At 42.6% G+C, this 21,675-nt stretch overlaps 1 protein-coding gene and 1 non-coding gene across 5 annotated transcripts in view; one reads left to right on the top strand and one right to left on the bottom strand.

Moving 5' to 3' along the window:
• The window catches only part of CNGA3 (cyclic nucleotide gated channel subunit alpha 3), a 74,072-nt gene that overhangs the window by 26,088 nt on the left and 26,309 nt on the right, over positions 1 to 21,675 (top strand). For all 4 annotated transcript variants that reach the window (XM_053200485.1, XM_027072612.2, XM_053200486.1 and 1 more), the window contains one exon: positions 16,538 to 16,659. In XM_053200485.1, coding sequence (XP_053056460.1) covers positions 16,574 to 16,659 — 86 coding nt within the window. In that variant the 5' untranslated portion in view covers positions 16,538 to 16,573. The remainder of the gene's footprint in view (positions 1 to 16,537; positions 16,660 to 21,675) is intronic.
• Positions 8,683 to 8,791, bottom strand: LOC113603320 (U6 spliceosomal RNA). Its single transcript, XR_003424900.1, has one exon. It is a non-coding gene; the product is annotated as a U6 spliceosomal RNA (small nuclear RNA).

Below are 21,675 nucleotides of genomic sequence, written 5' to 3'. Positions count from 1 at the left end.
AATGATGGACTCGTAATCTACAATCTTGGTCAGTCGGTGCTTGGGGGCTTAGTGTTTAGATATGGAGGAGAAGGGGCAGCAGGCTCTCTGATCCCTTGCAATCCCCTAACCGGATAATCATATGGGCTCTCTGTCCTTGTCCTCAGGCTTTTCTCCTCAGCTCAGCTTCCACCCCCACCTCCAACACCAGAGGGGGCTAAGCCAGCTGGTCCTTGCTCTGGCCATCCCAGCAATCTCTGGCAAGGGCTGGACTAGGTAACTAGGGGGATGGAGGGGTGTTTCATTTTTTTCCCCTTGTAATTCCTCAATTCATAACTGCCCTACTTGATGCTGTTGTTGAGATTTTAAACTTTGTCATTCTAAAGCGGCTATCTCCAGCTAGACATGAAATGTGGAGGAGGATGAAAGGAGGGAAGAGCAGAAAGGATCCGAAATCCCCCCATGGGCCACTGGCCATGGGTCCAGCGCCTCCAATATGCAGTTTACTTGCTCAGGACTCCCAATGGGAGCGCTGCCACCTCTCTCCTGGAAAGGAGAGACTTTATGGTGGATGCTCCTCACCAAATCTTTCAGACGGGCAAACTGGGGTCAGTGCAGTCCTTGGCACCCCAGACTAGTGGGCAGTTGCCCCTCCACCTGGGTTCAAGCTCCCTCCTAGAGTGGGCTGTGCAGACCCCTAACTTTATGGACAGTCTGCCAGCAACTACCCCCCCCTCCACCCTGCCTTCCCTCAGCATATGCGCGCACACCCGCACACACTTTCATTCATAAAACCCAGTAACAACATCATTGTCTGGGCACGGAGTCACATACTCCCTCTGAGAAATCATTGGAGGGGGCAGTGAAGAGTTGGTCCTGTGAGATGGGAGGTGACTACTATTGCCATTGCTCTCTGTACCAGGTCTTGTATGACAAAGTCATGGATTCTTGAAAATTCTGCCAGGCCAGGGAACCCCATTGGGATTTTGCTGAGCTGGTGGGAGCTCCTTTTTGGCAGGAATGGGGCCCTTTCTTCACATGAATGCCCAAGCACATGCACTTTTCCTCCTCATCCTCTGTTCAGCTGTAAATGGGGTCCTTGCTGGGCGCAGGATGCCAGGATAGAGTGAATGGCTGCTCTGTGGGTAACTGACTGGTCAGAGCAAGATCTCAGTCACTTTAGGTGGGACTTTGGCCAGGACTGCATGTGCCCCATGCCTTTGATATGCCCTTTTTTTGCCTTTTCTGTCCTCATTCACTATCTGCCAGCAGTTGCTCTGCCTGGTTAATAATGGTTGCCATGGTGACCAATCTCCCGTCGCCATGGTACCCAGGAGGTAAACAGTTGGAAGCTGTAGAGGCTCTTCCTTAACTCCCCCAAACTGTGCAGAGGCTGTGGGTTTCCTGGAGGAGTGGGGAGAAGGATGGCAATGACCAGGGTGAAGACCCCCCCCACACACACACACAAACACATACTCATGCCCTGCCTAGAGGCCTCTTCACCTGAAATCTTCTCTAATCCCTGCCAACCACTGTGCCCTCCAGGTTCAGAGGGGTCAAGTTTTATTCTCCATGCCCAGCTGCATACACTGAGACCAAGGGGTAAATAGTTTTCCCTCTGACCTAATTACTATCAGGTGCACACTAACTACTCCTGAGTACAAATCACAAGGCTAAGTCCGTGGGAGATAGAATTACTTAAACAAACACAGTCCATGCTCTCTGGACATCACAGTGTAGTGTGGGAGACAAGCCCTTACATTCTCTGTTAACTGGGCTCTGCTCTGGACTGAAATAGAGGTGATAATAATGCCCGGAAAGTAGAGAGAGGTGCGAGTGACTGACTCCCAGGGGAGGACATACAGGAGTTGAAACTTAAAGGATGATACGAATTTCAACTGGCAAGAAAGAGGGAAAACCTCTCTCTAAGCAGAGGGATGAGTAGGACCAAAGATGTGTGGAGTCATCAGGAGAGGGTAGGTCCTACTCTGGTAACATACAGAACCTCTCAGGGGCTAGCCCATTCATCGCTTTTGCAATTTCTGAGGTTAGGAGGAACTGGGGGACTCTGCATCATGGGACAAGTCCACTTGCCAGAGCCTGTTATTCAGTCCTCACCTGGCCTGGAAGGGAGACCGAGAAATACAGGAGGCCAAAGGTGAGATTGGGTGAGCCTGCCAATAGGAGGGACAAGAAAATTCATGACACGCTTCAGGAAAGCATGAGTAATTTGGTTTGAATGGAGCTACCCCTTTAGGCCGATAAGATCCAGGTTATGAAAACTCTTGAATGTTAGGTTAAGACTGCATGCTGGAGAAAACAGGCAATCTCTAAAAGTTTCTGAGTTATGTGATTCAAACTACCTTTTATAAAGACCCTGGTGTTAGTGCAGAAGATTCATTCATTCAATCAGTCATTCCATACCCACTGAGAACCTCCTAAGTGCCAAGCCTTGGATGGATTACAGACGTGAGACAATTATTTCAACAATCCTGGGGAGGGAGGCCAGGGTCTGGACAGAGTGGGGGAAGAAGAGGCCAGGATGCTCACCCTCGCTTCATTTCTGGATTAGTGAATGACTGAGTGGAAGGGGACACAGGGGACAGGTGATGTAAGTGACAGGACTTGGGGATTTGTGATCTGGGGAAGTGAGGAAGGAGGAGGAGTGGAGGCTCTTGCTGGGTCATCAGTTGGCTTGGGTGTCATTCGTGGTGTTGGCAAGACAGGGCTCAGGGGAGAGGGGGAAATTTTGAGGTAGTTGGGCTAGTGCCATTCAGTATAGTTTTGTACCAATGACACTCTTCCATGGCTATGCCGCACCCTCACACACTGCACCCTGGACTTCATCTAGTCCCCACAGCACTTTATTTGCCCTCTTTTGCAGATTTCACACATTCCCTCTCTCTTGCATTATAACAATGCTCTGTAGGGGTTAAATTCAAACAGGCTTTTGTTTGCGTGTTCTGCCACTAGATGACTTTGAACAAGTTATTCAACCATTCGGAGTCTCAGTTTCTTCATATGTAAATTGCAAGTAATAGTTATAATACCTGCTTCAGTGGGTTGTTGGGAGTAAGTGAAGGTAATTGGAGTGAATTCCTGGGTACAGCACCTGTACAATGATTGATCAAAGTTAGATATGAACATCTTATTATTTTTCATAATGACAGCATATTACTTTTATAATCACATCACAAAAATTAATTTAAAAAAACAACAGTTTACCTCTGTGCCCACAGCTAGGCTCGGTGAAACAGGTCCTTGGGGAGGGAAGGGAGGTTCCTTGCCTGGCCTTGTTTGCCCTGGCTGTGTGTGTGTGTGTGTGTGTGTGTGTGTGTGTGTGTGTGTGTTGGGGGGGGGGGGACGGAATTCTGAGGAGAGCATTTGTAGGGCTGGCTACAGACATATGGGTTCTCCAGGTCTAGCAACATCTGGAAAGCAGTTACATTCTCTTGGAATCTCAATGTGAGCAGCTGAATCTTATTGCAAATCACTTAGAAACTGAGTACACTTAAAGTGGAGGAGGAAACCAGAGTCCCCATTAATTCCGAGTCATCTCTGCAGAAGACCAGGACACTTTCTAGGCATGAGACAGGCCTCTGTCTGGTGGTTGAGTAACATAATTAATAACCTTGTTACAAATTCAGATCCTTTCATCCCAAATCTCTTCCTGTTCTTGGGAACAATGTTAATTTTTTCTCAGACAGGAATTGAAAATCTGCACCTGGCGTATGCAAACTTGCCTTTGCTTGCGTTATAAAAATGCATAGAGTTCAGAAGAGAGAGAAATCCACCTCACAGCCACTCAAAGTTTCCTTGGGAAGCCAGACACAACAACATTAATTCAAACTCTCTCTTCATATCTTGGTGTGGGGACATTCATGGGTTTGCCTATCCTCCACTCCGCAGAAAGGGGAGAACATGAATTCTGAACTCCATTTCCCCTCATCACCTCAAAGCTCAATTTGAGCTTCTGGATACACCCTCATGGTCTAAGAACTGAGCTGCCCTTTTGGATCTTTATCAGGAAGATGGAGGCGGCTTTGATACCTACCAGTCCCAGAAATTGGGCTTGTTTCTTGAGAGGCAGGAGATTGACTTTGCAGGCTCTAGGACTTAATTGCCTGCAATAGTCCTAACTGTGCGAAACATGCACCTTGGTTTACTCAACTGTACGATAGGGATAATAACTTACCTCGTAGGGTGATTGTGGGGATTAAATGAGTTTGTCCATGTGAAGCATGTGAAACTGTGGATCAGTCCTTGGCATAGTGTGAGCCCTCAACAATGTGACCAATATCATTATTATTAATGTGATATTTTGACATTTCTCCCTTTATTACACTTATATTTTGCGAGTTTCTTATAGCAGATATTGTTAGTTTTGCATTTTAAAAGCAGCTTTGCTATTATATTTAACATTACTTTTTTAGAATTAGTTCATAGGCCATAAAAGTCATCCATTTGAAGTATACATTTCAGTGCTTTTTAGTAATCTTCAGAGTGGTGCAGTCATCGCCACAATATAATTTTAAAATTTTTCAACACTTCCAAAAGAAACCCTGTAGCTGTTAGCAGTCACTCTTTTTTTCTGGCCACCCCCTATCCCAACCCTTTCCCCAAGCAACCACTAATCTACCTTCTATCCCAGTGAATTTGCCAATTCCGGACGTTTCATATAAATGGAATTATACAACATGTGGCTTTTTGTGTCTCGCTTCTCCCACTTAACATAATGCTTTCAAGGTTCATCCATGTTGTAGCATGTATCAGTATTTTGTTCGTTTTCATTGCCAAATAACAGTTCACTATGTATATATACCACATTTTGTTTATCCAGTTATCAGCTGATGGACATTTAGGTTGTTTCCACTTTGGGGCTATTACGAATAATGCTGCTATGAATATTCATGTATAAGTTGTTGTGTGGATATATGTTTTCCTTTCTCTTAGGTATATCCTTAAGAGTAGAATTATTGGGTCATATGGCAACTATGTTCAGCATTTTGAGGAATTGCCCCACTGTTTTCCAAAGTGACTGTACACTTACATTCTTACCAGTAGTGTATGAGGATTCCAGTTTCTCCATATCTTTACTAACCCTTGTTATTGTCTGTATTTCTATTATAGCCATTGTAGTTGGTATGCAGAGGTATCTCATCATAGTTTTGATTTGCATTTCCCCATGATTAAATATGCTTATAATCATGTGCTTGTTGACCATGTATCTTCTTCAGAGACATGCCTATTCAAATCCTCTTCCCAATATTTAATTAGCTTGTCTTTTTATTATTGAGTTGTAACTGTTCTTTATATATTCTTTATATATATATACCTTACCAATACATGATTTTAGAATATTTTCTCCCATTCTATGGGTTGTCTTTTTACTTTCTTGATGGTGTCATTTGATGCAGAGGTTTTTTATTCTGATGGAGTATAATCTATTGTTTTTCTCTTTTCATTTATGCTTTTGGTGTCATATCTATGAAACCATTGCCTAACCCAAGGCCATGAAGACTGTGTTTTATTCTAGGAATTCTATAGTTTTGGCCCTTACATGTAAGCCTATGATCCATTTTGAGTTCATTTTTGTGTATGGTGTATATTCTTTTGCATATGGATATTCAGTTTTTCCAGCATTTGTTAAGCAGACTATTCTTTTTTCCATTGATTTCCAATTGATTGTAAATGTGGGATTTATTTCTGGACTCTGAATTATATTCCATTAATCTATATACCTATCCTTATGCCAGAACCACACTATCTTGATTTTTATAGCTTTGCAATAGGTTTTGAAATCTGAAAGTGTGAGTTCTCCAGCTTTGTTCTTCTTTTTCAAGATTTCAAGATTGTTTGGCTATTTGTGTCCCTTGAATTTCCATGTAAATTTAGGATCAGCTTGTCAATTTCTGCAAAAACTCCAGCAGGGATTTTGATAAGGATTGCACTGAATCTGTGGATAATTTGGAGAGTCAACACCATATTAATAATATTAATCCTTCCAATCTATGAGCAGGAACTATCTTTCCAATTGCTTATATCTTCAATTTCTTTCAACAATGTTTCATAGTTTTCAGTGTACAAATCTTTAATTTCTTAGGTTAAATTTCCTAGGTGTTTTGTTCTTTTATGCTGCTATTATAAATGGGATTGTTGGGGCACCTGAGTTGATTGAACATCCGACTATGGCTTAGGACATGATCTCACTGTTCGTGAGTTTGAGCCCTGAGTTGGGCTTTGCACTGACAGTACAGAGCCTGGTTGGGATTCTCTTTCTTCTCTCTTTCTGCCCCTCCCCCACTTGCATGCTCTATCTCAAAATAAATAAACTTAAAAAATGGGATTGTTGTCTTAACTTCATTGTATTATTATTCAATGCTAATGTATAGAAATACATTTGATTTCTGTATGCTGACTTGTATACTGCCACACTACTAATCTTATTTATTAATTCTAATAGTTTTTTGGTGGTTTACTTAAGATTTCCAATATACCAGATCATGTCATCTGCAAATAGAGATAATTTTACTTTTTCTTTTCCAATCTGGATGCTTTTATTTGTTTTGTTTTGTTTTTTCTTGTCTAATTGCCCTGGTTAGCAGTACAATGTTGCATGGAGGTGATAAGAGTGAATATCTTTGTCCTGTTCCTGATTTTAGGGGAAAGCATTCAGTCTTGCACCTTTAACTGTGACATTAGCTGTGGTTTTGTCAAGATGCCCTTTATCAGTTTAAGGAAATTTCCTTTTGTTCTTACTTTGTTGATTGTTTTTATCATGAAAGCATGTTGGATTTTGTCATATGATTTTCTTATGTCTATTGCACTCATCATGTAGTTTTTGCCATTTAATTAATATGGTGTATTACATTGGTTGATTTTGGGTGTTAGATCAACTTTGCATTCTTGGGACACATATCACTTAATCATGATATGTGACTGGATTTTTGTTCACTAGTATTTTGTTGAGGATCTTTACATCATAATGTAATTTTCAAAGTGCCCTCTCATATAAGTTCTGATATTCAAGTTATATTGTACCACGTCCAGAGAATTTTGACATTATAGAGTTTTGTCATTTCTGCTTTTGGAGCTCTAGAATGTTTTTATTTCTTCCAATAGGATCACATTCATGCACAAACAATGAGAGGACCTTTAGACACAATATTTGCATTCTACAGTTCTGTTCCATCATGAAACTTTTGAAATGGAAGGACCTTTCATGATCAACTGGGCCTTGGTTTTCAGCTCTGTTCCACAGAGTTCCCTAAGGTTTTCTGTGCACACTTTAAGTTTCTTTATGTATATTTAAATAATTAAAGAACCCAAATAAAGATAACATTGACATGTGCCCCCTACCAAATTTTTTTAAATTTTTTTTCTTGTTTTTACTTATTTTTGAAGGAGAGAGAAACAGAGCATGAGCGGGAGAAGGAGAAGGGGCAGAGAGGGTGGAAGGCACAGATTTCAAAGCAGGCTCCAGGCTGTCCACACAGAGTCTGACATGGGGCTCGAACTCACCAACTGCAAGATCATGGCCTGAGCCCAAGTCAGATGCTTAACCAACTGAGCCACCCAGGTGCCCCATCCCTACTAAATTTTAATACACTGGAAATCATGGTCAAAATTAACGTGTGTCCCACTGATTGTCTTTTTTTTTTTTTTTAGAGAGAGAGAGAGAGAGAGAGAGAGAAAGAAAGAGAGAGAGAGGATGAATCACAAGCAGGCTCCATGCCCAGCACAGAGCCTGATGTGAGGCTCAATCCCACAACACTGAGATCATGACCTGAGCCAAAATCAAGAGTCAGAGGCTCAAATGATTGAGCCACCCAGGGAACCCATGTCTTTATTTTTTAATTGAAGTGTAGTTGATGCACAATGTTACATTAGCTTCAGGTGTACAGCATAATAATTTGACAACTCTATACATTATGTGATGCCCACCACAAGTGTAACATCATCTGTCACCATACTACACTAGTATAGTACTATTGACTATAGTCCCTATGCTTTACCTTTTATCCCCATGACTTATTCATTCCATAACTGGAAGGCTATATCTTCTACTCCCCTTCACCCATTTTGCCACCCCCCACCAGCCATCAGTTTTTCTCTGTATTTATGGGTCTCTATTTTTTTGTTTGTTTTTTGATTCCACATGTAAGTGAAATCATATGATATTTGTCTTTCTCTTTCTTTTTTTTCAATTTTTTAAATATGAAATTTATTGTCAAATTGGTTTCCATATAACACCCAGTCCTCATCCCAACAGGTGCCCTCCTCAATGCCCATCACCCACTTTCCCCTCCCTCCCACCCCCCATCAACCCTGTTTATTCTCAGTCTGTAAGAGTCTATTATGGTTTGCCTCCCTCTCTCTAACTTTTTTTTCCTTCCCCTCCCCCATGGTGTTCTGTCAAGTTTCTCAGGATCCACATAAGAGTGAAAACATATGGTATCTGTCTTTCTCTGTATGATTTATTTCACTTAGCATAACACTCTCCAGTTCCATCCATGTTACTACAAAAGGCCAGATTTCATTCTTTCTCATTGCCGAGTAGTATTCCATTGTGTATATAAACTACAACTTCTTTATTCACTCATCAGCTGATGGACATTTAGGCTCTTTCCATAATTTGGCTATTGTCGAAAGTGTGGCTATGAACATTGGGGTGCAAGTGCCCCTGTGCATCAGCACTCCTGTATCCCTTGGGTAAATTCCTAGCAAACTTGCATGTCATCCTTGCACAGGGGCCATGCTAATCTTCTCTGTATCATTCCAATTTTGGTATATGTGCTGCCAAAGTGAGCACGGTCTTTCTCTTTCTTATTTAGTATAATACCCTTGATGTCCACCCATGTTGTCACAAATGGCAAGATCTCATTTTTTATGACTGAATAATATTCTGCATCTTCTTTGCCCATTCATCTATTGATGGACACATAGGTTGCTTCCTTATCCTGGCCATCGTATATAATGCAGTGAACATAGGGGTGCATAGATCTTTTTGAATTAGTATTTTCACTTTTGGAAAGGAGGTAAACACTCACTAATTATCTTTATAAATGTTTTCAAGTACATTTATTTTTAAATTTTTTTAACATTTATTTATTTTTGAGAGACAGAGCATAATGGGGGAGGAGCAGAGAGAGGGAGACACAGAATCTGAAGCAGGCTCTAGGCTCTGAGATGTCAGCACAGAGCCCGACATGGGGCTCAAACCCACGAACTGTGAGATCATCACCTGAGCTGAAATCGGCAGCTTAACCAACTGACCCAGGCACCTCTCAAATACATTTAAATAAAATATATACGTAAATGCTTTATTCATTGAGTTTCTGTGGAAAATTTCATTTGCAATAAGTCCATGTTCATCAATGTATAAAGAAACTACAATGCTGGTCACTAGCCCAAATTGTAGGCTGAGCTAAGAAGAGATCCAGCTTTTCTTTCTCTCAGTACAGTGCTCTTGACCACCTATATTGTCTTTCCAATGCCATTTGTCTCAAACAAAAGGTATTTTACTAGTGCTTTCCCCCTACATAAGCCTAGGGCTGCTTAAAAATACACAACCTTCATCATTGCCTATAGTAATGTCTGTTCTGTCCTTTGTGTTTGTTCTGTGGACTGGTTCACAGGTCTCAGAGTGATTAAGTGGCTTAGCATTGGATATTTTCCTTTCATCCTGCAGTTTCCAGATGGGATAGGGGAAGAAGGGAGAGGCAATCCAACTTTGGATGAAGTTCCAAGACATGTAGATCCTGTGGGAGTTATTGACTTATCTTTGGCTTTTAATTTGACAAAGTGAGCCTGTCCAACTTCACATTTACTGAGAATTTGCTGAGTGCTTTTGCCCAAGTGATGCTGAGAAAGTTGAGTTGTGGAGAACTGAAATGAATGAAACCCAGAGAGATATTACTTCTGAGAAGATTGAAGATCTTAGGTGGTAAAAGTGATCTGTCTCAGCTGGAGAAAATAAAGACTTGTGCCCAGTGTGCCTGTCCATCAGGCTGTGGGGCTGTCCTCTGGTTGGGGTTGTCTTTTTGGCATGGCTTTGTTCTAGACTCGGTGCCTCACTAATGGAACCCTCCAGCCCCTGGCTGCATAGGTGTCATAACCAAAGACAATGATAACTCAGATAACCTCCAGTGGGTCAGAGGAGTGTGCATCTTGGGCTCTTGGCACCTCTCTATTGTCTCAGCTGCATTTAGGGCTTGGGAAATGATAAGGTTTTAAATGACACAAATTGAACCAGGACTGGTATTCATGTTTAAACCATAATAGAAAAGGACAGAACATGGACAATTTTTTTTTTTAGTATAGTTAGTCATCGTAAGTGGGGACCAAGATTTTTTTCCAGAAGCACATTTTAGTTTATAAGAAAGGGCTTTACATGTCTTGACCTCGTTTGTTGCTTACTCGCTTTCTCCCTTATAAAGTCCCATCCATTTCTAAACAAGACAGAAATGTTCAGTGTGACTCATTCACAGAGCATTGTGAGAATCAAGTGAGTTTAAATAACATTTAAAGTTATTAGAACAGTACCATGCAGAGTGTAAATGTTCAGCAAATATACTGCCATTATTAGTGTCATCATTGCAAGTACTCACCTGTTCCTCCATTTATGCCACCCAATTTGATTACCCACTATGTGTATATATGCTGGTGTTTAGGAGAATAAAATATTTTTTAAGTAAAAGAAAATAGTTCTAGCCCTTAAATCTTTTGGAGTTAATAAAGGAATGAGAAAAGTATGAGAACAACCGGAGTACAGGTGAGGTATGTTAGATTCCTGACCTACCTAGGTGTCCAGGCCAAGAGCAAAGGAGGTTAAAGGTAGGCACCAGAGCACAGATATCACAATCAAATTCTTAATTGTGCACACATGGTAAATGTTGAATAACATGAAATACATGTTATTCATGGCCAACACATGGTAAATGTTGAATAACATGAAATAATGCCCCTCATGAGAAGCCTCCTCAGACCTCAGTGGTCCCTGAGGCAGAATTAGTGCCCCCCCCTTCCATACTGCTCCCCACCATGCCTCTATCTCTATTTCAGCACCTCTGTATTCTACCCCCCTCCCTGTTTCCATTCGTGTTTCCCCCATGCAGTTTTGTGTTTCAAAGACAGAGACCTATCTTCCTCTTCTTCATAATCTTCAGGGCCAAGTATGATGCCTGGGACATGGAAGGAGTCAGTAAGTGTGTTGGGGGGAAGAAAACATGCTGGATTTAGTAATGTTGTTAAAAAAAAAGAGAGATAATTGTCTGAAGTGATGTGTTGTTAGTTCCTCAGTCAAGCCCCAGAAAACTCACATTTGTTTGAGAGATGCTCACAAATCACTCTTAGACTCACACCTAGGATCCACTTCAAGGTCACCCTGGTAGTTGGCAGGACACATCTTCCTGTGCTTGAAAATTAAAATTTTATTTGTGCATTTCTAATATCCTGCAGTGGGTGTGATAAACAAAAGAAAGCACTACATGGGTTTCAGGGACAGACAGACCCAAGCCTGCATTTCCTCATCTGCAAAACCAGTGTTACTATTTATTACCTTTTGGGTCTCTTAAGGATTAATGAGTAATGGATATGCAAGTGCCTCACACTCAGGGGGCCCTGGCTGGGTGGCAGTTTTCATTTTCAGCAGGTGCCTCAGGATCACTGATTGTAATTTCATGATCTCATCTGTGAGTTCTAGAGTTTGTCTGGGCCAGGAAATGTGAAAATTCACAGGGCAGTTGGGGAATCACTTAGGATGTTATGACTTAAAAACTGGTAAACAAGGGGAAAATAATTGTTTACTCCACAATTCCTGTATGAACGGTACCACTGAACAGCCAAATAAGTTACATTTTATTTAAGAATATGTCAGCTAATCGCTGAAGAAGAAATGATAGAATGTCACCAATTTGCAACTCGTAATGAAAGCATATGTCCAGGCAATAATCATCAGTGGCTGCTAACATCACACAAAGAAATATTCTTGCAAAAAAAATTGAACCCAAATTTGACCATATCTCTGAGTGCAACTGCCAGTTTACAGAAAACATTGTCAAGTTGGAATTGGCAAAAAATTCATACTATAGCAAACTCGGGAGTACAATTATGTTTCTTCCACAATGAGGAAGAAGAGAAATGCATGAAAAACTTTAAAAAGTACCAATCAGCAATCAGAACATGTGGGCCTTATTTGGATCCTTATTTTTAAAGTAATTTTTTAAAAAAGACAACCATTGTGGAGCCTGAGGGGCTCAGTCTGTTAAGTGTCCAACTTCGGCTCAGGTCATGATCTCACAGTTCATGGGTTCGAACCCCGTGTCGGGCTCTGTGCTGACAGCTCAGAGCCTGGAGCCTGCTTCAGATTCTGTGTCTCCCTTTCTCTCTGCCCTTCCCCTGTTCACACTCTGTCTCCCTCTCTCTCTATCTCTCAGCAATAAATAAACATTTTTTTTAATTTTTAAAAGAATGATTAAAAAAAAGACGCTTATGATGTTTATAAACAATTGGGAAAAAATGATCTTATGACCTATCTTAAGCAAACATTTCCCTTTAATGACACACATTTTTCCCTGGCCCAACCTTCAGAGGCCTAAACCAGGAGTACATATAACCCACTTACCATTTACCTAAATATCTAAAAAATATATATATATATTCTCTTAGCTGAGGGAATCACCTCCTCCTACAAAAACAAAACAAAACAAACAAACAAACAAAAAACAAAAGCCACTTCCCAAACCCAGAACCTTGGACAAGATCATGTAAGCAGACAGTTCATTTAGAGAGTGATTCCAAGGAGGAGAAGTGGAAGTCTCAGAAGAAAAAACAAGGGAGGAAGGGAAATCCAGTGCAAGTGTACATTATCAAACCGATCACCACTCTGGGCAACTGACTTGATCCTTCCAGGGCTTCTCCAAAGAGCCATGGAGAGAACCACTGAATTATCTTCCTGAGGAATAGAAGATAGAACCAGGGAATATTTACCCCTGGTTCCTGGGTTCTGTTAGTCAAGGGTTGTCCAAGGCAGGGTTACCTCTCTAGCACCTCTGGGTCTGCATGTTTGTCAGAATGGCATGAGCATCCTAGCATATGTTCTCTGGGGGAGAACATACAGCCACAGTGTAGCTAAGGCAAAGTGCTTCTGGGTGACCCTGCACACAGCTGGTTTCCACAGCAACAGCTGGACTGAAAAACGGTCAAGAAGGGTGTGAGGTACAGGGCTAGATATGACTGTGACAGGGACCAGGGTAGTACACTGTTGAATCAAACATGCCCTGTCCTCCCATCTTAAAAAAATCACTTTCACAATGACCAGGAGACCAGATTCGTATAGAGAGTTCTTAGACCCCTTTGAGTTCAGCCTCAGAACATGGTGGCATGGGGAGATTTGATCTCTGGTCCACCATCCATGGCCTGCCTCTTTCTCTGCCTGCCCTGTGTCCACCCCATGTCACAAGGGGCCTTTCACACATGTGTGTGAACACCCAGTCCATACTTCTGGCCTCTACTCACTCCTCCCTCCAAACAGCTGCTCCTTGGCCACCTGTAGCTCTAGGGGAGTGCACACTGATGCCCTTTGAAGGAAAACAGACCTGGGAAGAGGCCTGGGCAGGCTCTAGAACCAGTCTAGAGCTTCCTGAGCCCACAGTTTGGGCGTCTTGGGCACCCAGAGCATAGTCTAGAGCACGAGGCAGGGTTGTAAGTGGGCATGTCCCATTGGTCTCATGGGCTGTGGATGAAGGAGAGTCAGAGTAGAGTCCTTTAAAGCATGGAGTCCCAGGCAGGGGCCCCTCCTACTCAGGCCAAAAGGTAATGCCAGTTTTTTACCACCCATTAATTTTACACCATCAGGTTCTGGGGTCAGACCGAACTTTGTCAATCCTGGCTCAGGCTATAAGCAACATTAGGGAAATTATGCACCTGTTTGGTTTCTTCACTTGTAAAAGGGAAGAAAGGGAGAGGCTATTCTGAGGGTTAACGGAGTGGTATTACATGAGTACCTACCCTGTTTCTGGCATATAGTAGCCTTCCATAGCAGGCAGGTAGATGTGCTGCCTCCATACAACGACATCTGGGGCCAGGATTTGTGCAGTTGATGAGGGCTGAGGGAAAGGGACATAGACTGGAGGCAATGAACTTTTTCTCCTGGAATTTTCCTGGAAATGTACAAAAAAGAATAATTTGATAGATTTTCTTCAGAGTCCCAAAACTTTTTTTTTCAATTTTTTTATTGAGCGAGAGAGTGAGACAGAGCATGAGCAGGGGAGGGGCAGAGAGAGAAGGAGACACAGAATCCAAAGCAGGCTCCTGGCTCCGAGCTGTCAGCACACAGCCCAATGCAGGGCTCAACCCCATGAACCGTGAGATTGTGATCTGAACGGAAGTCGGATGCTTAACTGACTGAGCCACCCAGGCACTCCAGAGTCCCAAAACTTTTTTAAGACTTGCTCTAGAACCCACTAGACTGTAAGCTCCTTGAGGACAGAGATGCATATCCTTCTCTGTAAAACCCTAGCTCTCCATATTGTCTCACACATAGTAAGTGCTCAATAAAAAAGCATTGGATGGATGATTTCAAATTGGGTTTATTGCTTTTAGTGGAAGACATTTATTTCCCATATTGGCTCTAAAATTTCCATAGACATCTCAAACTGGAATCATTCTCTTTCTCAAACTCACTTCTTCCCCTAGTTCCCTACCTCAGTGTGTAGGACCACCAACACCCCAGACTATCATTCTCATTACCTACCTCCTCATCACCTCCTATACCTGATCAATGACCATGTACCAGTGAGTCTGTCTATATGGGAAGTTTTTTAATTTATCTGATTCACTGCCACAAACCTAGATCAGGCAACTATTCTCTCTCCGCTGAGATACTGCAGCATTTATCTGCTCATTTAACACCAACTTATGTTCCCTGAATATGTCCTCCCCAATGCAGCTGCAGTGGCCATTACACATCTGACCATATCCCTGATGGGCTCAGGGTAAAAGCCCAAGCTCCTTAACACAACCTGCAGGATCCTCTGATATCCATCATCTGCCCTGCTGGACCATAAGATCCTTGAGAGAAGTCTTCATCTTATATTTCTTTGTATCTCCTGTGATCGGCCAGAAATTCACTAACTGTTACATAAATGGGTAAAGTATTTAAAAATCAAAACTATTTTTGATCTATTGGGAAAGTACAAAATTTAAATCATAGCCTTAAATTATCAAATATCAGAGATGAACCAAGACCTTTGAGCCAACAATTGACCCTAAGTAAACTCATGGTGGATTGACCTTGATAAGCAGGAACTACATCCATCCTTTGGTGCAGTGTTCTGGGCTCCTTGCACTGACCTTCATTTGGATATGGAATTAATTTAGTCTTAGAGTGAGTCACTGGGCTATTTCTAGAAACCACCATCTTTCTCTGAAGTGGTCTCTGGAGTAGTCTCTACTTAAGCCATCTGACTGCTCAAGAGAGCCTGTGTTTGTCTAAGAGAAACTGTACTCAGGGATTCATCTTCCACTTGGAGAGCTTTGATCAAGGATGATGGAACTGCCCAGTCTTTGTGTTCTTCACACCAGCCCTGTGCTCATACCAGCTTTCTTCTTTCATCAGTCATAGGGGCACCTTCCAATGTTTGCTGAAGGGAGAGTATTCATGGTCTGATTTCTAGCACCAGGATCATGCCATCAACAGGTTTTACCTATTTTTTTAACCTGGATAAGCTGCTTGATATGTCTGAGTCTCAATTTAGCCATCTTTAAATGGGGATAAAAATTGTAAATATCTGATAAAGTTATTTTGAGGATTAAAGGAGATGAAGTGTGTTGTTTTTTTTTGTTTTGTTTTGTTTTCAACGTTTATTTATTTTTGGGACAGAGAGAGACAGAGCATGAACGGGGGAGGGGCAGAGAGAGAGGGAGACACAGAATCGGAAACAGGCTCCAGGCTCTGAGCCATCAGCCCAGAGCCCGACGCGGGGCTCAAACTCACAGACCGCGAGATCGTGACCTGGCTGAAGTCGGACGCTTAACCGACTGCGCCACCCAGGCGCCCCGAAGTGTGTTTTGAGTGTAACATTACGTTGTAAAGGTTTTATGGATGTCAAAGATTGTTAGTTTTTCATGTTTTGTTTTGAAATGGGATTTGGGGGAGCTACTAAAACGTGAAAAATTATAAGATAAAAAAAGTAAATGAGAAAAAACAGGGTCAAGAGGAACATCACATCGTTCCAGGGAATCATGAGGATTTTAGCTTTCTTATATCAAATACCAACTTCACCAATCATTCATTCATTTGCTAGATCAGCATATAAGTTTGAGCAGCTCTTCGGCATGGGAGCATACACAAAGTGAAAGACCTTGCTTGTGCTTGAGGCTGGGAAGAAGAGTCCAAAAATACCCAACTAAAACACGGTGTAGCTGCAACTATGGGAGAAATGGAAGAGGGTGTGTGTGCCAGGGCTTGCCTGGGGAAATAGTCCTCACCCACAACAACGTGGGTTTGCAGCTGCTTCCTCATCCTGATGTGATCTGTGTTGTGTTCATGTTTCAGCAACAACCTTGAAGCTGAATGTAACAAAGCAAGAAGATGGCTAAGATTAGCACCCAATACTCCCACCCTACTGTAAGAACCAGGGACAGAGATCTGGACCACGTTGAAAATGGCCTCAGCAGGTGAGATGGGCTTTCCATTTCATACTCATTTTAGAGAGGTGGAAAATGAAGCTCAAAAAGTTATGTGACTTCTAAAAGGTAACAAAATGAAGATTCAAATTCAGCAAATTAAATTTTACTGTAAAACTTCTCCAAACTTCTCCAAACATTTTCCTGTGTACATATTAAACATTTGTTGGACTCTGCACCAGACATTGTCCTGGGCACTAGGGATGTAGTACAAATCAGATGCCCTGTCCCTTGCTTCCAGGGGAGGGTCAGGATTCATGCTGTGCTCATGGGCCTGCAGAGAGTGGGCTGTGCCTTGCCAGTGAAGCCATCAGCCCCATCAACCACATGCAAGCAGCCATAAGGAAATCTGTACCTGAGTTCTACTTCTAGCCCTGTTTGTAGCTTTAGTAGATTGGGGAAAACACACTTAATTTCTCTGTGCTTCAGTTTCTTCAACTGCAAAATGGAGCATCATCTTTTCCAAGCTCCTAGCATAACAGTGAGGAAATGGGAAAGTACCTATTTGGTGCAAATAGACATATTTTTAGGTTTCTTAAACTCTCAACAAGTTGGTTGAGTTGAACTATAAGAAACCTTATTTCTAATATTTACATTATTGTTGTTATATATGATACACACACATATGGCATACACACACACACACACACACACACACACACACACACACTGAAAACTTCTCTCTCCCATGAAATCTGCAGAATATCATATGGTCACAAACTGCAATGACAGTCTCTCAGTGCTCATATCCCCAATACTAGGTCCTCATCCACCATTTCTCCTCAGTCAATTATATATATCACACCCTCTCTCAGATGCACATTTGGTTTTTTCTCTGTCTAGATTCTTAGTACCAGAACCTTAGTTTACTGCTCATGAATGATGGACAACCATTTCCAAAGAGATTTGAGTTCCTATTATAATAAACCTATGCAGACCCAGGACCCTACATTCTGGGATTCAGGCAAAGGGAGGAATATCTCAAAGCATCCCAACAGATATTTATTGCTGCCAACCATTTTAACATGGTACTGGAGCCCCAGGAATCTTGCTATGACTTAGGGCCATCAGAAATTCTCACCCTGCTCAAATTTCTCCCTCCTAACTGGCCTACTGTCAATATCAGGGTCCTGCCACTGGGGACTTATTCTTTTAGGTTGAGCCATTGCCCTTAATCTAGAAGAAAATAAGAACACTCTTAAGACACATAACTGCTTTAAAACTTTGGTATGCATTAATAGCTTCTTTTTCACATCTGAGCTAATAAACCTTTGGGGGTGGGGTGTTCAAAGAAGATTGGGGTGGAAGGGAGAAAAGGTCCACAACAATAAAGTCAAGCTCCCTGGGCAGTACTGGGCTCCTGGGATCTTGGGCCCAATGTGAGAAGGACAGAGGCTGTTAGGATCAGGAAAAATTTGAAGTAAAATGGAACTTTCCCCCATTGCTCCCTTTTGCTTTGAGTGGGACATAATCAGAGCATATCATGGAACTTACAGACTCCCTAGGGCCAAGAAGGCAACAACAGGGGCTTAAGAGAAGACACTCAAGATACTGAGATACTCAAGAGAAGGTGGGCCCAGTTGGTGGGCTGGGGCTCCTGCCCAGAATGCCCTCTTGACCAGACAACCACTGTGGTCCAGCTCTGCCTGACTTGTCTTGGCTCTACCTCAGCCAGTGGCCTATTAGCCAAGCCTGATGTGTGGGCTGTCCAAGAGGGCTCACCAGGTCTCCTGGAAGATGACCCTTTGCAGAAGAAACTGTTAGCTCATTAAGCCACACAGATACCTGCTGATGAGCCTCTGCTTCCAAGGAACTCTGTGGGCTCACAGTGGGTTTGTGTACACACAGAAGATTAGTCAGCCACACAGTGGGGGGTTCTGAATTGATTCCCTGCAACAATACTATTTGCCATATTCATGGATGGGAATATGCCCTTCCTTCTCCCTCCTATCCCCTATCCCCTGACCAGCGTGATGACTAACAGGCTCAGGGTCAGACTGGCTGGGTTTGAACATTGGCTCTGCAACTGACCAGCTCCGAAAAATTGTGCAGCTGTTTCAAACCACAGTTTCCTCAACTGTAAAATGTATTAGTACTGACCGCAGAGGGCTGTAGTGAGGTTAAAACAGGTGAAAGCTCCCAGCACAGTCCCTGCTGTGAGAAAGTGCTCAGTCAGTGCTCACTGTCAGCGTTGGAAATGATTCTCCCTCCTGCGGTCCTTTCCTGGTGTTCCAGGCTGGAAGACTTCTCCTGCTCTGACCTTACATAGCTCCAGCTGTCCTGACATCTGGATCTGGCCATTTCCTGCCTGTGACCAAGTCATGCTTTCTCAGCCTGACCACTAGTCCAGTCTCACTGAGCCTGCCCTGGGGACTTGCCCAACCACTGATGTGGTAAAAGCTTGTTGACAGATTAATACAGAATCCCATGGAGACACTATGGAGATGTCAAAAGGAGAGAGAGAAAGAATGCTCCCTTCATAAGACAGATGTTTGCTTTATCTTATGGAAGCAGGAGTGGGTTAACAAATGGAAATTTCCAGAATGGGTTCCTTGGTGCTACCAAGGATTGAGCATGTGTGTTCAGGCTGAAGGTGAAACAGCGTTTGGCCAGAGGCTGAGTCCAGGCCCCTCCTCTGCTTCCCAGTGCAGCCCAGCATCTGTCTATATACAGACTAGTTTTCCCTATAAGATTTACTTGAACAAGGGACTCTGGCAAATACACATAAAATTTTAAAGTTTCAAATCACTATTTTAGGGGAGAAAATGGTGCTTGAACAAACCATAGATCTTGGCTTTAAAATTCAAATCCATTCAGAAAGCTTATAGGAGAAAAAATTGAGGTTTAAAAAATGTTTATTTATTAATTTTGCAAGAGAGAGAGAGAGTGATCATGCGCACAAGCAGGGAAGGGGCACAGAGAGGGGGACAGTGAGACAGTCCCAAGCAGGCTCTGAACCGTCAGCACAGAGGGTGACACAGGGCTCAAATTCACAAATTGTAAGATCATGACCTGAGCCAAAATCAAGAGTCAGATGCTTAACCAACTCAGCCATCTAGGCTCCCTTGGAAGAAATAATTGCTAATGTGTTTCCTTAAATATTAATCATTCAGGAAGCCTGGGTGGCTCAGTAGGTTAAGTGTCCGACTTTGGCTTAGGTCATGATCTCACAGTACATAGGTTCAAGCCCTGCATAGAGCTCTGTACTGACAGCTCAGAGCCTGGAACCTGCTTTGGATCCTGTGTCTCCCTCCCCCTTTTTTCCCTCCCCCACTCATGTTCTGTCTCTGTCTCTGTCTCTGTCTCTCTCAAAAAAAAAAAAAAACAAAACCAAAAAATTAATCATTCTTTATCCTCAATGATATCAATGAAGCTGTTCTGGGAACCTGCATGTCACTGTGACCCTTTGCTGAATGCCCCCAGGAGGGAGGAGATATCATGTCCCCATCCCCTAAGACATCCCTGTCTCCAAATTGGAAAGCCCTGTCCCCATCCCTTTCACTAAATTGGAAAGCCAGGTTTCTGTTTCTCCTTTTAAATTATTGGGATCATTTTCCTAGTGACAAGCCATAAGGAAGGATGGAAACATTTCATTTGAACAAAGAAGTCAGAAGTCAAGTTTATACCCTGGAAATACCAGAAATAGAAATGTCTTGATTTTTTTCCTTTCTATTAAATCTATTTAGTTGACTTGATTATTTAAGAGCTGTCTGGCATATTTGAAAAGATAATGCAGTAGGGAAAGATTTCAGAATCTGCTACAGAGAATTGCAGCTAGAACCGAGGGCACCTCAAATCTCAGATCAATCTCCTAGTGTAGCTATTTTAGTCGAGCTTTGGGGCATAGGGGTTTGTGTCCTACAGAAGAGAAGCCTTCTTCATGCTGCTCTCTGAGCAGAGCCCAAAGCAATTATCACCAAAGAAAACCATTTTCAGCCTGCTTCCCTAGGACTAAAGACAAAAATGCACTCAATTTAGTTCCCTGGTTACATGTGGCCAATGGCAGTGCATGTCGGTCATTCACGGTCCTCAGGGCTGGAGAAGAGGAAAAGAAAAACAAGATATCACATTCTCCACCCTTGTTCTCCAAGGTTTGTCTTCGCTTACGTCCCCAAAGTCACTGGAGGAAGACACCAGGTGCTCCACAAAGTACAAAGCTAATGACAAGCTGCAGTTCTGATGAGAAGCCTGTCTTCTCCCAGTGATAAGGGAGACCTTTACCTCATGGACATGAATTCTCCTTTATAAGAAAACTTAGAAGATGAGCATCATAAGTTGAAAACTACCTTGTGTTTCAAAACAGTCATATCATTGTGTTGTGCTGGTTGCTCTTATTCTTGCTGATTACCAACTTCACGGAGCTCCTTCCTGAAAAGGTATCAGCACTACAGTCAGTCAGTCTCAGTCAGTCGGCAGCTTCAGGGGTGTCCTGGCCTGACCTGATTGTTTGTTTACAGATGAGTCCCTGTCAAGTCCTTGCCCCAGGCCTCTCCTCAAGCTCCTGGCAGGACAGCTCCTGACTCTCAGTCTCTCTTGCCTCTGTATTTCTCTGGGCGGTTCTGGATCCTCATTTTTTGCATTGGTGGCTCCCTTTTTTCAGTAACTGTGTGTCCATGGGGACTCAAAATGTCACCTCAAACTTTGGTTCTCCTCTCTTTCCATCTCTTCTTCCATCTGCTTGGTAAAATCAGTTTCTCTGAGGAATAACTAATTGGGTTTACTATTTAAATAGCCCCAGGCAAGAGGATGTGGAGAAACGGGAACCCTCTTGCACTGTTGGTGGGAATGCAAACTGGTGCAGCCGCTCTGGAAAACAGTGTGGAGGTTCCTCAAAAAATTAAAAATAGACCTACCCTATGACCCAGCAGTAGCACTGCTAGGAATTTACCCAAAGGATACAGGAGTGCTGATGCATAGGGACACATGTACCCCAATGTTTATAGCAGCACTCTCAACGATAGCCAAATTGTGGGAAAAGCCTAAATGTCCATCAACTGATGAATGGAT

The sequence above is a fragment of the Acinonyx jubatus genome, chromosome A3 (assembly GCF_027475565.1).
Source record: "Acinonyx jubatus isolate Ajub_Pintada_27869175 chromosome A3, VMU_Ajub_asm_v1.0, whole genome shotgun sequence".
NCBI lineage: Eukaryota > Metazoa > Chordata > Mammalia > Carnivora > Felidae > Acinonyx > Acinonyx jubatus.
This window is presented reverse-complemented; position numbering and strand designations above follow the sequence as displayed.